This window comes from Capra hircus, chromosome 7, assembly GCF_001704415.2.
Source record: "Capra hircus breed San Clemente chromosome 7, ASM170441v1, whole genome shotgun sequence".
Classification (NCBI taxonomy): domain Eukaryota; kingdom Metazoa; phylum Chordata; class Mammalia; order Artiodactyla; family Bovidae; genus Capra; species Capra hircus.
This window is the reverse complement of record NC_030814.1, coordinates 56551459-56568102: the sequence shown is the minus strand read 5'-3', so window position 1 is coordinate 56568102 and position 16644 is coordinate 56551459. Positions and strand designations below refer to the sequence as shown.

The window sequence follows — 16644 nt, the reverse complement described above, 5'->3', positions numbered from 1 at the left end:
CAGTGGGCATGTAGGGCTGCAGTGTGGGAGCAAGTCTGTCCGTAGCCTCGGCCACCCCAGTGTGGTTGTGGTTTCGTGGAGACGTGGTACTGCTTTACTCTGCTGTGGCACTAGTGTTCAGAATCCATGGAAACACCAAATGAGCACATGGGCCTCAATTTAAGACTTGCAGATCTTGAACTTTTCAGCCAGATGCAGTCTCTGATTTAGACCTAAGCCTTGAATCTCTTTACAAATAAGATTACCTAAATTTAAGAAAGAGTGATTTTCTTTAGTAAATAATAAAATTATAAGAAACTGAAAGAAAATGACCTCTCTTTTTGGTCAAGAGTGTTTTGTGACCCCTTTCTATTTTATAGACTTTGGGGGTGCTTTTTAGATGTGTAGACTGGCAGGTGATTTTAAGACTCTGGTCTTGGAATCTGATGCTTCTGTCTTTTACTTTGCAGAAACTGTTATGTTCTTGGGATCTCCTCCCAGCCATGTCATCTGGCAAGTTCTTCAGAGTTGTTAATTACCTCAGTCTTACTTGAATGTTGGAAATTTTAGAGATATCTTCCTTTCTAGCAGTGATCTCTACCAAGATCTCAAAATCCTTGTCTTTCTGCAGGATCTGTGAGATGGGGAAGCCATCTGTCAGAGAAAGCAAGCTTGTTGATTTCCCTGCTTGGGGCCCAGAGGTGTTAAAACCAGCCATTCAATTACAGTCTCATCTCTCATGGTTGGGGCAGGAATTCAAATGCTGTCATGAAGAATTAGCCTTTAGCATTTTTACTTGCTTTTGCTAGAATTTCTATAGAAAAACAGCAGTATGATTCTAATAACCTTTATGTACAGATTAATTGATGTTATTTTATAAATGCCTGATTTCGATGAGTTGCATTTTAATTGACCCATCCCATTTTTTGGAGGTGTTTTTCCTTGTTCATTTTGATTTCTCCATATAGTAAATCAGGTACTGTATCTGTTAGCTTTTGTTGGGTAACTAATAACCATAAAACCTTATATAACAGTAGATGTTTCTCACACATCTGTGGGGTTCATCTAGTCTAGGCTGGTCTCAGCTGGATGACTCTGTTCATCTATGTGAGCTTTCCTCCTCCTCCTCCCTTCCTTTCTCCTCTTTTTAAAAAGAAATCTGTAAGGATTTACCTTTCTGTTTCCTGGCATTCTAGTGTAATATATCAGTGTCTTGAGCTTTTTGAGAGGCAGTGTAGCATCATTGTCAATGATGGTGTAGAACCAGATTGCCTGCTTTTAAATCTTGGCTCAGTCATATTCCAGGTGCCTGTTTTTGGGAAGTTATTTTGTGGGCCTCAGTTTTCTCATCTGCAAAATAGGTACAACAATCCCATTTATAAAGATGTTAGGGAGATTACCTGAGTTTATCCAGGTAAGATGCTTAGAATAGAGCTAACCTAATTGGGTGTGTGTGTGCTCAGTCACTTCAGTTGTGTCTGACTTTTTGCGACCCTGTGGACCATAACCCACCAGGCTCCTCAGTCCACGGGATCCTCCAGGCCAAGAATACTGGAATTGGGTTGCGATGCCCTTTTCCAGTGGATCTTCCCGACCCAGGAATTGAACTTGCATATCCTGCATTGCAGGTGGATTCTTTATGAGCCACCAGGAAAGTGCTAACCTAATTAACACCCAGTTATTATATAGTTGCTTATTAGGACCCAGTTAACAGCTTTTTTTTTTTTTTTTTTAAATTCTGAGGCAGAGGGTCAGACGACCCCTGGCCATCCAGGGTCTCCTTAAATGAGTGAATGAGTCAAGTGGCAGCGTTAACAGGGTCTGCTTTGTTTAATACAGTCTTGATAAATCTAAAAGCGTTTTTTTCTGAATACATAGAAAATACTGACAACCCAGCTGCTCTGTCCAAGGAGCTCACAGCCTCCTTGGGGAAGCAATAGGTATAGTAACGAGCTAGCCAAAGTTGCATGCAGGTGAATGCCAGGTTGGACAGGATGTACAGAGGGGTTTAAAAAGTAGAAAACCATTGTGGATTGCAGATGTTTTTGAGTTCATAAAGTGAGGCACCTGGAAAGCTAATGACAAAATGTCTGGTCTCGTGTTAGAATTGGCTGAGTGGCCAGTGGTCAAGTGGCCAGTGGCCAAGACACTGCACTCCCAGTGCAGGGGGCCTGAGTTTGATCCTGGTCAGGGAACTACATTCCACATACCGCAACTAGAGATCCTACATACTTCAACTAAGATTCCGCATGTCACAACTAATACCCAGCACAGCCAAATAAATAAATATTTAAAAAAAAAATGAGTTGGCTGAGAGGTTGGATATAGATACGTAACCTTCACTTTTCCACAGAAGTTCTTGTTTCTGAGCATACTAGTAGACAAGCAGGTGAGTGGCTGGAGCTGTGAGTAGGGAGAAGAGAGTCATACAGCAAAAAAGCTACTGACTGGATTAGTAGTTCTCAAAGTCTTAGAAATAAAACTTCTCAAGCTGTACCCCATACCTGAAATTTGGGAGTGGGATCCAGTCATCTATACTTTTGCAAGCCTTCCAGGTGATTCTGCTGCACATTAAAGTTTAAACTACTGGCCTAGATTGTACAGAAGAACGTAATACTTGATATCAGCTGAAACTCTGTTATGTTCTGTGTGACTGATAAGTACATTGCCACATTATGTCATTCAATCATTATTTGAGGGTAGGTCCTGTTTTTGTTTTCAGATAAAGAAATTGAAGCATGTTTATTTACCTCTCTGCAAGGTCACACCTAGTAAATGGCAGAGCTGTAATGGTCTGACTCTTAATTTCTATTTGAAACTGCATTTGACTATTTGCAGGTGGAAAGGAAACTGACAAAAAATCAATTGAACTAAATTGTTGGGGTGCCTGGTATAAGTGTTCATGTGTTGAGTTGGTTTCAGTCAAGGGAATCTTGCAGCCATTCAGGGAACCTCCATGCACATCAACTATGTTCATTTGTTTCTTAAAAAGTAACTTCAAGTACCAAGATGTTACCTACCTTTAGAAAAACAAAATGTTAGTATGCCAAGGAAGAAAAGTCAGACTTCTGGGATCTAAATCCTCTATTTTTTTGTGCCCTGGAAGCCTTAATTTTATTGTTGAGATACTAAATGTTCTGGAGATTGGGATCATAGATAATGACTTAACGGCTTCCCGAAGGTGAAGCCTCGTTCCGTCTGTTTCCTGAGTTTTCATAATTGGCGGTTACCTTGTGCTGCCGGGAACTCAGTCTACACATTTGTCAGGCTCTGCAGCCTCTGAGCTTTGCCTCCTGAGTATTTCTCAGTGCTCTGCCTTTCTGTCCTTTCTCACAGCTCTTGCCCCATTGCAGGTTGTCCTTCTTTCTCTTTGGTCAGTGGCATCCTGTCGCGACCCCATCAGCTCAGTGTCTCTTCTGATACACCGGCCTGCATCTGTCTCTCTTGCTGAGAGGCCCCGCCAGCACTCCTGTGCTAAATCAGCTGCATGGGTGATCTCAGTCTTTGCCGTGGCCCAGTGTGCTAATAGGTTAAGGATGAGTTACAGGGAGTTACTTGGCTTCCCCATCCCAGCTTTTTATCTCTCTGCCGGCAGCCCTTCTCTTCACTGTGTGCATGAATGGTTCTTAGTAGCTGTATTTTTCTGCTGTGGTTTCTGTAACAAAGTACTACAAACTGGGTGCCTCAGAGCAGCAGAAGTGTACCGACTCATAGTTCCAGAGGCTATAGACGTCTGAGATCCAGGTCAGCAGGGCCCTGCTCCGCCTGAAACCTTTAGAGAACTAATCCCTTCTTTCCTCTTCCTGGCTTCTGGTGCTTTCCTGGCAGTGTTTGGCATTCCTTGCTTTATCGACAAGTCACTTCAGTTCCTCATCCTCACACATCTGTCTTCTCTCTGTGTTTGTTACTATGTCCAAACTCTACCCTCCCACACCCCCGGTTTTTCAGAACACCAGTCATTTTCAATTAGGGCCTAATGGATTCATTTTCACTTTATTACCACTATACAGATCCTATTTCTACAGAAAATCACATTCTGAAATCTGGGGGTTCAGACTTCATATCTTTTGGATATAGAGGGGCAAAATTCAACCTGTTCTATGAATGGAAACAAATTTATCACAGAGTCCAGAATGATGCAACCATTGCTAATAAAGCAGTTAGGTTTTTGTTCTTTTTTTTTTTTTTTTTTAATCTGTGTAATCAGCTAGGAAATAACAGTAGATTTTTCTTACAGTAATTCTCAGAGGAAAACAAGGATGGGGCAGAAGGGAAGGGGAGAGTGGTAAGGTCTCTCTTTGGCATTTCCTTTGTTGTGCTGTGATGGTGTGTCTGGTGTCCAGGGAGGAGCCTGGGTGCACATGCGGCTTCTCTTACCTAATAACCAGGTGAGGCCACAGCAGCACTTCTCTCTGTGTGAGGAGAAGCATTTCTTTGAAGCGGACAGATCCTTTCTTCTCTGGAGTCTTTCTGTGGGCCTTGCCCACCCCTGAGCAGTGGACTTTCATTTCCCATGGGTCATAGGTTCAGAGATGCATACAGTGTGTGGGAGGTAGGGGAGGGGAGGAAAGATGCTGTGAAGGGAGAAGGAAGGGAAGTGGTCCAAAGATAACAATATTTAAGGCATCATTTCCTGTAGAAAAATGGACAACCAGGCATGATACTGAAGGAAGTGAAAACCAAAATAGATATCAGCAGCCCTCTGCCTTTGGAGTGCTTGTGTGTACATGCAGGTGACATCTTAGTGAGCTGTTTGAGATAATTACCCTGAGTAAGAGAGGCCCTGTTGATTTTAAGTGAAGGATAACTCAGAGTTAATAGGAGGAATATCCTGAGCATCGGTTGCTTATCTTCTGCGTTATTCTCTGGTAGAGGGTGATTCAGTGCCCTGGAAAAGTTGATGGAGCAGCAGCATTCAAGGACGACAGGGAGGGAGACATAAGGAAGGACAGCTGTCCTTGTGAATATGGCGCTAGATTTGGCGCAGCAGCCCCTCCTTCTCCATTACTGGAGCTGTTTGGAAGAAAAAGTATGGGCCTTCTTCACAGAAACGGATTTTACATAGAGGACGTCCAGAGACTATGGTCATCTTGAGGAAAAGAATTCATTGTTAGCCCTTGGTGACTCTCTGTGGCTTACCCCCTGTCCCTTAATTTAGGTTAGGGATGTATAAATGGTGCCCCTAGATGTGTTTCTAGCCAGAGGAGCCAGCAATGCCTGTTGCTTACCTCCTGTGAAGACGTAAGGGAACAGATGCTCCAGGGACAATGGCAACAGGAAGTCAAGGGACCATGTTGTTATGAGCTGGGCCTTGTCTGACTTTCCAGTGTAAAGCTCTTTAAAGTGGGCTGGACATGTGGCGTTGCCTGAAGACAGGTCAGTATACACCCTGGTGTTTACCATTCCTGCCACAGGCAAAGTGTAAAGGTCTCCTTTACTTTCATCGTTAAGGCTGCTTCTCAGAAAGAGAGAGTTGGGTGAAACAAAGTGAGATTGCGTTTAATAAGTAAAGGTGTGTTCATTTAAGGACTAGAAGATTAAACACAACAGTATAAAGTGATGCAACTGTGTCTTGATATAACGTGTTTGAGGGAGGTCTGAGGGAACAACTCAAACGATGTGAGTCAGCTTCAAGAAGTTCATGTTAAATTGGAGCTGGTCTCCAAATGTAGTAGAATTGAGCTTGTGATAAAGTTGAGGTCCTGGTTATTCTAAACCCTGTTCAGGCTTTAATTATAATCCTTTCAGCTTGCGATATGGGACCGAGGCAGGATATGTAGAGCTTGGGAAGGGGCCAGGAAGCGTAACAGCAATGAGGTTCCATATGCACTATGAGAGGAGAGACGGCAGGACACTCGTTTATTTAGCTTGGAGAAGTGAAGGCTGGCAGGGGCTCAGGCTGGGGACATTAGTGGTTTTAAGTATATGAAGGCCTGTTGTGAGAATCATGGTGAACAGATGTTTTCACTCTTCACTAAAGACAAGACTAAACAAGGAATGCCCTTACCTTTTAGCCCAAGGCACTTTAAATGAGAATTTAGGGAAACCATCTTAACTGAAAATGTGGGAACATGGGATTATTTTAATAAAGGGTCCAGAGTGTTGACTTTTGGATAATTTATGGCAAGTGCAGAAACACACTTGAACTGGAGTCTAATCTTGATGATTTTTTTTGATTTGACTTTGCCTGTTAGGCTGCAGACTCAGGACACACCAGCTTCCTTTTCTCTCTTCTTTGTCGGTTATCAGTATAACCACATCCTTTTGCATGATAACCTGATGTAATGAATTTAATAGGAGGAGACTGAGTGGGACCCCTCGTCTTTGGTTTCTGAAGAAGTGATTTTCTTAGGAGGTGATGAGGCTCACAGGATATGAGCTTGGGTGTTGGTGCCAAGGAGGCCTGGTTTCAAATCCTAGCTGCTATATACTGTGTGTTTTGGGGCAAGTTACTTAACCTCTCTGAATCTGCTTCCTTATTGTTAAAATGGAGATAACAACCTATGAAATGAATCCTCCTGTTAGGACTATTCAGCGAGATGGGGCATATGAAGTCCCAAGTGCCTGGCATGTAAGAAGAGCTCAGTAAATGATAGTCATTATTATTACCTTGTCATTATATTATGTTCAGAGCAGGGCTGGGAACTCAGATACAGCTCCATAATACCTCTTGAACCTGCTTATGTGAGGTCTTCCCTTTACAGCTACTGGCATTCCTACAAGGACTCTTCACTTTCTATCACCATGGTTATGAACTGGCCAAGGACTTCAATGACTTCAAGACACAGTTGACTATCAGCATACAGAACGTGAGTGGGCGAGGGGATGGGCTTCCTTTCCCTTGTTAAGGGAAGGAAGAAACAAAACATGGGTCTGGTTGCATAGAGATCGTGTAAATGGATGGGAATGCAGATGGGGAGGATGGATCTTGCTTGGGTTCAGAGGGCAGCAGAGGGCAGTCATCTCCAGGGTGCTTGGTGGTCCCAGAGCTCATCCTCACCTCTGTTATTTCAAAGCTCCGTTATTTCTGTTCGCGGAAGTGCTGCTGCTGATTATGTTTTAAATCTGTAGCACCAACGTCAGGATTTCCTTTGGCAGTGGAAGTCCCAGCCCCACCCAACCCCGCCTGGCCTCCCTTCTGTGCGTCCAGCTGCCTGGCCACTTGAAACACTAGACTGTGTATTCAGAGGTAGGGGGTGGGGAACACATGCTGTCCTCCAGCTCAAAGGATGTGCTCTTGTTCAACTCTTGGTGAGGAAATCCAAGTCAGTGTGCCTTACTCCCAATCTCCTTTCCCAGATTGTAAGCAGCAGGACCTTTGGGTGCACAGAATCTGGCTTAGGCCTCTGATCAGTCTCACTGGGACTAAGCCCCTTTCTTCCCTAATGTGATCACATTAGTCTGCACTTTGTCTCTGGGTGATCCTGTGTCAAAATAAACCCAGGTGTATCCGAGTGGGTTGGACTGTATGCTTTTGGAAGCCCAAGCTCTCATTGTTCCCTGTGGTGCCTCTGAGAACAGGAAGTTGCAGGGTCTTGAACGAGCTTTCACGAAGTATGGCCTCCTGTTGGGCTGGGTTTCTCAGAAGACAGGCTCTGAAGCGGAGATTTACACAGAGCAGGTTCCCAGGAGGCAGTGTGGGTGAAAACGCCTGTGAGAGAGTTGAGGGCAGCAGGCCCTGCAGAGGGAGGAGTTGTGCAGCCTTAGCTGGTGGCACAGGCCCCCTGGAGCTGCGGTGGTCCCTGGGCTGCCCTGTGTTGTGGTGCAGGCTGTCCTGGGGGAGCGGGAACCTTACATGGAACAGTGGCATTTGAGGAGGAAGCTGTCAGCAAACAGCCAGGGCGAGAGCATCTCTGTCCTAGAGGCTGGTGGAGGGCTTGTCTTGCTGTGGGCCCTCTGCCTCAGAGTTGCTGGGACACTTGCTAGAAATGCACGTTTCTGGGTTGAGAGGTGATGAGTTTATCTTTGGAGGTGAGGACTGGTCAGTTGCATTTCCTGCTGGTTCCCCATGTGATTCTGATGGTCCCTAGAATTTGAGAGTCATTCTTGGATAGGGCTTTCAGGCCAAAATATACTTCAATAAAGTGAACATTTGCCTTATTTTTTGATAGCTGAACATTTCTCACTTGGTTTTAGATCTGGGATTCTGTAGCTTGATACTCTGAAGTGTTGGAGAAACAAAGAGGGTTTCATTTCATTGATTTGGATAAAATTCCTTTCATTCTAGACAAGAAATCGCTTTGAAGGCACCAGGTCGGAGGTGGAATCCCTGATGAAGAAGATGAAGGAGAATCCCCTTGAGCACAAGACCATCAGTCCTTACACTATGGAAGGGTACCTCTACGTCCAGGAGAAACGTGAGTGCCAGGCCAACCAGGCGCGTGGCTGTACTCATGCCTTTTTTCTCAGGAGCTGGGGGTGTACCCAGTAGTGCCTGACATGGAACATTTATTTGGTCAAAGGAGAATGACTTTATAGTTCAGCTTTCTAGGGAAAAGATGCTGTCCACAGGTCTTGTCTATCTCCTAGTGGTATATTATGTTTTCTGTGTAACTGGAATTCTGTTGCAACCCAGAATTCATAGGCTCTGCGGTGCCACCTCTCCTCTTGGTGTCACTCTACTCTTGAGGTTCCTGTATACCCTCAGTACAGCTTTACATACCACAGCCTTGGTGTAGAGGCCTTGGAGAGGTCTAACTGACCAGACTTTATAGTAATATCCTTTGGTAGACCTAATAATAGTTGTTTTTGAGATTTGTTTCAGCAAGGCCTAAACTACCATGACTTTGGCCCTTTCCTTCTTCACTTCAACTCCTGTCATTCCAACAATTAAATTTTATGAAAAGTAGAAACAAAAGCTCACTTTACAAGCCAGGGAGAAGGGCCATTGACTTGCCCATAGGACGTCACGAAAGAAATGCTAGGTGCTGCTAACATAGGGTTTTCAGTGATGACTCAGATTTATGCACTGGGCTGTAGCACTCCCAGACTTAATTCATGCATGCAGTACTAGAGATTAAAGACAGGGCATTGTTTTCCTTTAATGGATAGTTCTTCTTATAGTCTCCTATCTGGGCACTGTTGATTAGGATTGTTAAATGTCTTCACTCCTAGAAGTTTCCTATGAAACAAAATACTTACAGTGATTATTCTGTGTAGTGGTTGCTCAGAAACTTGCTTGGGCATAAAATTGTTCCCTGGTGACAATGGTGTAGGAATGGGATTTGAAGTTGGAGTATCAGTTGTGATGAGAGTTTTATGTCCCTTATTCTTACAGGTATGAGCTTGTTAAGGCTTGTAAGAAGCAGAAGCTACATACACAGCACTTTTGAAATCTTTGTGCCATCACTGGAATTTATTCTCTAAGCCACAAAAACACATGAGAATAGTTGCTGTTTTCATTTGTTCTTGATGCTCCAATATAAACACTCCGTTGCTTTTTAAGTGTATTAAGTGACATCCAACACTTGCAATGGGTATTCATACCCTGAACAATACCTATTAAGTGTCTGCTAAATCTTTTTTCATGTTATCATTATTTTTTTAATCATATCTGCTATGCAATCTCTATAAGCATCCAGAACTCATATTGATTGAGGTCTTTGCAGGCTAACAATGCCAATTATGCCTTTTTCTCCTAATAGTACTTTGTTTGAAATAAAGTAATTGGGCAGGCACCAATAAAATAAGAAACTGTAAGAATTTGTCTTCAGGGCACCTGCCTCTTTCCCGAGGGATAATTTTGAGGGACAAACACTTAGATTACATTTGAGTATTTATAGTTACTTCTGTTTCACATGTCTAGTGTGTCTGGGTTTTCCTTGTCTGCTTTTCAGATCTTCTTGAGTTCTGCTGAAGTAAAAATTAGGAGTTTGAAAGTAGGTCAGAACCCCTGTATATCTGTGCACGTGATCACACCGTAGCTGTGTGGGAAGCATGAAGTCATTGCACCAGATGGGGACGGTGACGGGCATTTTGAGGAGCCTCGCTGTGTTCTTATTCAGTCATCTTACTCCTGTCGGGAGAGGAAGGAAGCGTCAGATGGGAATCGATGATGGGAAAATGAATTAATTTCCCCAGAGAACCTCTGCTTCCATTATATTTTAAGACCCACCAGATGCAGCATTTAGTGGGAAAAAGTCTTCCTTGGTCCTTGGGAAAAGTCCTGGGTTAGTTTCACTTCGAGCGTGTGAGATCAGATTTCTGCCTGTGGTTGTCTAGCTGGTGTGGAGAATATATTGCCCCTAGAAACAGTTTAAGGATAGGTGAGCGTTGTGAATTACATGTTCTGTGTTGTCCAGTATGCAGTGGACATGTAGAGATGTTTAATGGAGAGTATTATTTTGCAGGTCACTTTGGAACTTCCTGGGTGAAGCATTACTGTACATATCAACGGGATTCTAAACAAATCACCATGGTACCATTTGACCAAAAGTCAGGAGGAAAGGGGGTGAGTTCATTTTTAAATTTCATGTTTGATTTACTTGGTTAGCATATGATGGGTGTAATGCATGTTTGAAGTAACACCTCCAATGTTCACTGTAATTTTCTTCATTTTTATATAGTAGTTTCAGAATAAAGTAGATAAATAAGATGATTATTTTTAGTTATAAGCTGTGTTAGAAGCTGTAATTAAGAGATTCTTGTATTTCACATATATGCAATATTAGATATGTTAATATGTTTAGATACTAGAAATTCTTGGATGACCTCATCCTGTGAAACTGATTTTCTATAATTATTATTTTTTTTACTTTACAATATTGTATTGGTTTTGCCATACATCACTTTCATCTGATACCTAGAGGACTGCCAGTTGGCAGTTTAGATGTTCCAGTTATCTATCTATCATTTCAATTTTCCAGATATCTATTCCAGTTATTTATTGTAACAGAAAAAAAAACTAGTGACTTTTAAAACAGCACCAGTCATTTTAGTTATTTCGTACAGTTTCTGTGGGTAAGGACTTTGGGGATCATGTGGATAAGTGGTTTGGGCTTCAGTTTAGTTCAGTCGCTCAGTCGTGTCCGACTCTTTGCGACCCCATGAATCGCAGCACGCCAGGCCTCCCTGTCCATCACCAACTCCCGGAGTTCACTCAGACTCATGTCCATCGAGTCAGTGATGCCATCCAGCCATCTCATCCTCGGTCATCCCCTTCTCCTCCTGCCCCCAATCCCTCCCAGCATCAGAGTCTTTTCCAATGAGTCAACTCTTCGCATGAGGTGGCCAAAGTACTGGAGTTTCAGCTTTAGTATCATTCCTTCCAAAGAAATCCTAGGGCTGATCTCCTTCAGAATGGACTGGTTGGATCTCCTTGCAGTCCAAGGGACTCTCAAGAGTCTTCTCCAGCACCACAGTTCAAAAGCATTAATTCTTCGGCGATCAGCCTTCTTCACAGTCCAACTCTCACATCCATACATGACCACAGGAAAAACCATAGCCTTGACTAGACAGACCTTAGTCAGCAAAGTAAAAAAAAATAAGTTTGGGCTTAGAGTTTCTCAAATGGTTCCAATCAGATAGTGACTGGAACTGGATCATAAGGGTTTGAAGCAACTCTGGGCTGATCAGATATCTTGCTTTCTCCTGACCTCCTCTTCTCTTTTCTTCTCTTCCCTCTTTCTCTTTTGCTCTGTATAGTTCCAAGTCCTGTTCTCTGGCTTCTCTATGTGGGCTGGTTTGGGCTTCCTCATAGCATGGCAGGCTCAGGAACGTTTTCAGCTAACGTTTTCAGGAGTGAATCTTCCAGCAACAAAAGGAGACACTGCATCGCCTTTTAATGATCTAGACTTACGTTGGCCCTCTGTGTTGGTTGAAGCAGTTATAAAAGCCCATCTGAGCTCATCCCATTGCAGCGGGAGAGGATGCAGACCCTGTCTTGGTCACATCACGTTGAAGAGCACGTGGGGTGAAAGACGTTCTTGTGGCCATCATTAGAAGTGCCAGGCTGCATTTGTGGGGTGACTGCTGCTAGGAGTGCCTTGCTGTGCCCCAGTGTTCACCTTTCCTCCAGGAGTGCTCCGTCTGTCTGCATTGCCTTTTTAGGTTCTGTCTTTTCTCTCTGGCTGCACATTACATCTTCTTCTTCTTTTTCCTTTCAGTATTCTATTTATGCTGGTCCTCTCTGTGAATTTTTTTTTTTTTGTAATTTGTTGTGCTTAGGCATTTTGGCCTTTCTGGATTTGCAGATTGGTGTCTTTTAGTAATTCTGGAAAATTCTTTTCAATTATTATTTTGAATTCCCCCTCCTCCCCATTCTTTCTATTTTCTCTTTCTGGAGATATTTAAATACTTTTAATAAAAAATATTTATATTTTTCATTTCTTTGAATCTCTGGACTGTGTTCTGAATATTTCTCTGGTTCTATCTTTAGTGTAAAGAATTTTTCAGCTGTGTCTGATCTGTTGATAAGGTAGTCCTCTGTAGTACTCCAGCCATGGCCTTCCTTGTGGTGCATTTTTGTGCATCCTGTTGGGTTTGCTTGCATGTATGCAGGCACTGCAGTGTAGAGGTGAACAGCACTGGCTTTGAGGTTAGACTGCCCAGGTCAGTGATGTGTGACACTGTTGTCATTATTGTTAGCTGCTCCCCCAAGATGCCCCCTTGCTCTCTGCCACTTCCAGTTTCTCTTCCTGACTTTCTTTTTCTTAGGCCACAACACTGGAGTTGGTCAGCATCTCTGTCCTTCCTTGTATCAAAGCATAAAAAAAAGTCAAGGCACTTTTAATGTTTCCTGTTAGGGGTAGAGTTGACTTATAAATAATCGCAGGAAAATAGACATGTGAAATGATCAAACATAGAGAAATTATAGAGTTAGAAGGAATATTAACAATCTCTGTTAATAGGAGTCACTTATTATCATGAAATGGAAATAGGGTTAGGTCTGCCTTTCTTAGACCAAGTCATAGTTCTTTTCTAATTTCTAGTCCTTCTAGAAATCAACTTCACTGAGTTATTCTCTCACATTTCTTTTGGGACTGTTTATCTGGTGCTTTCCTAAGCCTGGAGTGAAGGAACTCTCTTGTATTTTCTCTACTCCTTTCTTACCACACTTAAAAATGAAGGGCAGAAACCAATTATGGTGAGTGATTCGAACTCCTTAGACTTTAGTGAGATAAAAGGAAACACCTCACTGAGTTGTGAAGAGGTTTATATGTATTAGAGTATATAAACTTTTTGGGGCGGAAAATAGAGGCTGACACAGAGGCTGCTATATTGGGAGCTTGGTATTATATGAAATTGTTTTTCTAGTAATAATTACTTATATTTATATTATGTTTTACATTTTCTAAAATATTGTCCTTTCTCATCCTGTTTGATCCATTTTTCCTCCTTTACAAAAGAGGAAATTGAGGATTAGAGAGGGAAAGTGATTTCTAAGATCATATGATCAGTAAGTACTAAAGCCAGTATTCACACCCTGATTCTGGAGCTGGCATCTCCTGATTCTGAGGCAAATCAAATAGAATAATAATGTATAAATATAAAATAATGGCTTTCCATGACACCTCTCTGTTTCCTTAGCCTCAGGGTGGAAGAGACATGAAGACTGGCTGTCCAGAGGTGATATCTTCTTAATTTATACAGGAGAAACATGTGATGTCAGTGTGTTACGTGTTTATGCAAAGCTCTCTTAGGAGCTGGAGATAAACTTAAATAGGTGATAGGGTGTTTTCTTTTCCTAACATGCTCTTTATCCACCCTTTCTCTGCTTCCTTCTTTGCATTTGAGTTATTTTCCTTTGAAAGTACCTGCTTTTCTTTTCACTTCAGTCCAGGAGATGTGAGCAGATTTTCTGCGTCCTCATGGAGACAGGGCTTGTGTGTGGTGAAAGACAGTACCCCGAGTTCTACGCTGTGAGATGAGGCCCCTCTCTGTGGGAGCCCTGGAATAGCCCAGGGCTGACCCTGTCCCTCCCCTGGCTTGAAACCCTTCATTATGTTCCCACTGCTCGCAGGATACAGACCGTAATCTGCACGATCAGGTCCCTGTCTTCCTCAGTCCTCTTTCACTCTCGCTCTTGGATTCCAGACACACCGACTTCCTTTCCGCTCCTCCAGGGCTCCATGGACCCTGACTGTGGGGGCCTCTTCACCTGCTGTTCTTCACCCAGATCTGTGTTCTTGGTTTTATCTCCTATGAATCCTTTGGTCTCAGTTCAAGAAAGCCTCTGCTGACCTTTTTGCCCAGGTTACACCCCCTTAATTTAGGCTTTTGTAGCACAGCATGCTTCTTTTTTTGCAGTGTTTGTCATGGTTGTAACTCCTCATTTGTTTGTATAAGTGATCGTTATCTCTCTCCCCCATTTTTTAAAACCATGAGTACTTGAACAGATTGTCTTTATAGATTTTTCCTGGTATGTTATGGTCATTTTTGGAACAGAGGCTTATATTCCTCTTATTTCTGCTTATATTTGCCAGTTTTGTATAGACCCTCTGTTTTCTCCTGTTTCTCAGGGACACCTCCCCCTAACCCCGAGAAGGAAATGGCAACCCACTCCAGTAGTCTTGCCTGGAGGATCCCATGGACAGAGGAGCCTGGCAGGCTACTACTGTCCATGGGGTCACTAGAGTCGGACACGACTTAGCGACTAAACCACCTTCCCCCTAAACTTTCAAAGTGGGAAGCAGTCCAACACCATTAAATCAGAAATAGAGTTAGATATTAACATGGTCAGAAGTACATATGCTTGTGCATTTATGGGCATACATTTACGCATTGCAGAAGGAGCAGTTCTCAATCTGAGAAGTTAATCTTTGCCATTCAGTAAAAGACAATAGTGTAAGACTTGTGAATGTAGACTGTCTCTTCCTAGGTCTTCTGTGTTTTATGTGCTATTTTGATATTAGTGGGTGATTAAGTTTTACCATATGCAGTCACATTTCCTATTATTCAACAGACTAGGCAAGTTTGTTATTTTCCCCCTAGTTTAGGAAGAAACACTGGCAAATACAGGAGAAAAAGGAACCCTAAAAAATTCCTTTGTGACAGGAAGAGAAGAAATCAGGGTCAGAAACCTCTATGTTTCTAAGCAGTAAATTAGTGCTGTGCTGTGTGGCAAAACTGTTGCATTCCATTTGTGCAATGGAATACTACCCAATAGTAGAAAGAAAAAAGCTCCTTTGTTTTGTACCATGGATTAAAAAAATTGCCTGCATTGTTTTAATGTTAATTTTTATTTTTTATTGAGATATAGTTGATTTCCAATACTACCTATGTTTCAGGTATAAAACAGTGATTCACAATTTTCTAAAAGTTATACTCCATTTATAGTTATTATAAAATATTGACTATATTCCCTGTGCTGTACAATATATCCTTGTAACTTATTTATTTTGTACATAGTAATTTGTATCTCTTAATCCCTTACCCCTATCTTGCTGCTCCTTCCTTCCCTCTTCCCACTGATAACCACTGGTTTGTTGTATATTATGTGAGTCTGTTTCTTTTTTGTTCTATTCAAGTGTGTTTCATTTTTTAGCTTTCACAGATTAGTGATATTATACTGTATTTGTCTTTCTCTGATTTACTTTAATAAGCGTAATGCCCTCCAAGTTCATCCACGTTGCTGCAAATGGCAGAGTTTAATTCTCTTTTAACTGCTGAGTAGTATTCTGTTGTATGTGTGTGTCTGTGTGTGTGTCATACACACACCCTGCTTCTTTTATTTTAAAGTAGATATATACATATGTTTTTTTTTTGCTGCAGTGGGTCTTTGTTGCTGTGCGCAGGCTTTCTCTAGTTGTGAAGAGCGGTAGTGGTGGCTTCTCTTGTTTTGGTGCACAGGCTTCTAGGAGCGCAGGCTTCAGTAGTTGTGGCTCATGGGCTCTAGAACCCCGGCTTAGTAGTTGTGGTGCTTGGGCTTAGTTGCTCCACAGCATGAGGGGTCTACCCTGACCAGGGACCAAACCAGTGTCCCCTGCATTGCAAGGCGGATTCTTAAGCCCTGTACCACTTCTTTATCCATTCATCTGTTGATGGACACTTAGGTTGCTTTCATATCTTGACAATTATAAATAATGCTTCTATGAACATTGGGGTATGTGTATCTTTTTGAATTAGTGTTTTTGTTTTCTTTTGGATGTACGTACACCCAGGAGTGGGATTGCTGGGTCATATGGTAGTTCTATTTTTAGTTGGTTGAAAAACCTCCATACTGTATTCCACAGTGGCTACACCAATTTACATTCTCACCAACAGTGTACAAGGGTTCCCTTTTCTCCACATCCTCACTAACATGTGTTATTTGTGGTCTTTTTGATAATAGTCATTTTGATAGGAGTAGGATGATATCTCATTGTGATTTTGACTTGTGTTTCTTTGATGTTTAGTGATGTTTAGCAGCTTTTCATGTGTCTGTTGGCCATCTGCATTTCCTCTTTGGAAAAATAGCTGTTTAAGTCTTCTCCTCATTTTTTAATTGAGGTGTTAGCTTTTTTTGTTGTTGAGTTGTGTGAGTTGTTTATATATTTTGGGTATTACGCCCTTGTTAATCATATCATTTGTAAAAAGAAATAAACCCTTGATTCGTACAGCGTGAGTGAATAGCAAATGAATTACGTTCAATGAAAGAAGTCTGGCATAAAAAGGCATTCCATTTGTATAAAGTTACAGAGCATTCATACTAATTTGTAGTGGCAGAACAGATTCAGTGTTTGCCTG

The 16644-nt window shown here is 42.2% G+C and overlaps 1 protein-coding gene across 3 annotated transcripts in view; it reads left to right on the top strand.

The window, feature by feature from the left end:
• Positions 1 to 16644, top strand: part of ARHGAP26 (Rho GTPase activating protein 26) — a 481157-nt gene that overhangs the window by 145893 nt on the left and 318620 nt on the right. For all 3 annotated transcript variants that reach the window (XM_018050208.1, XM_018050206.1, XM_018050207.1), the window contains exons 7-9: positions 6684 to 6788; positions 8207 to 8336; positions 10329 to 10429. In XM_018050208.1, coding sequence (XP_017905697.1) covers positions 6684 to 6788; positions 8207 to 8336; positions 10329 to 10429 — 336 coding nt within the window. The remainder of the gene's footprint in view (positions 1 to 6683; positions 6789 to 8206; positions 8337 to 10328; positions 10430 to 16644) is intronic.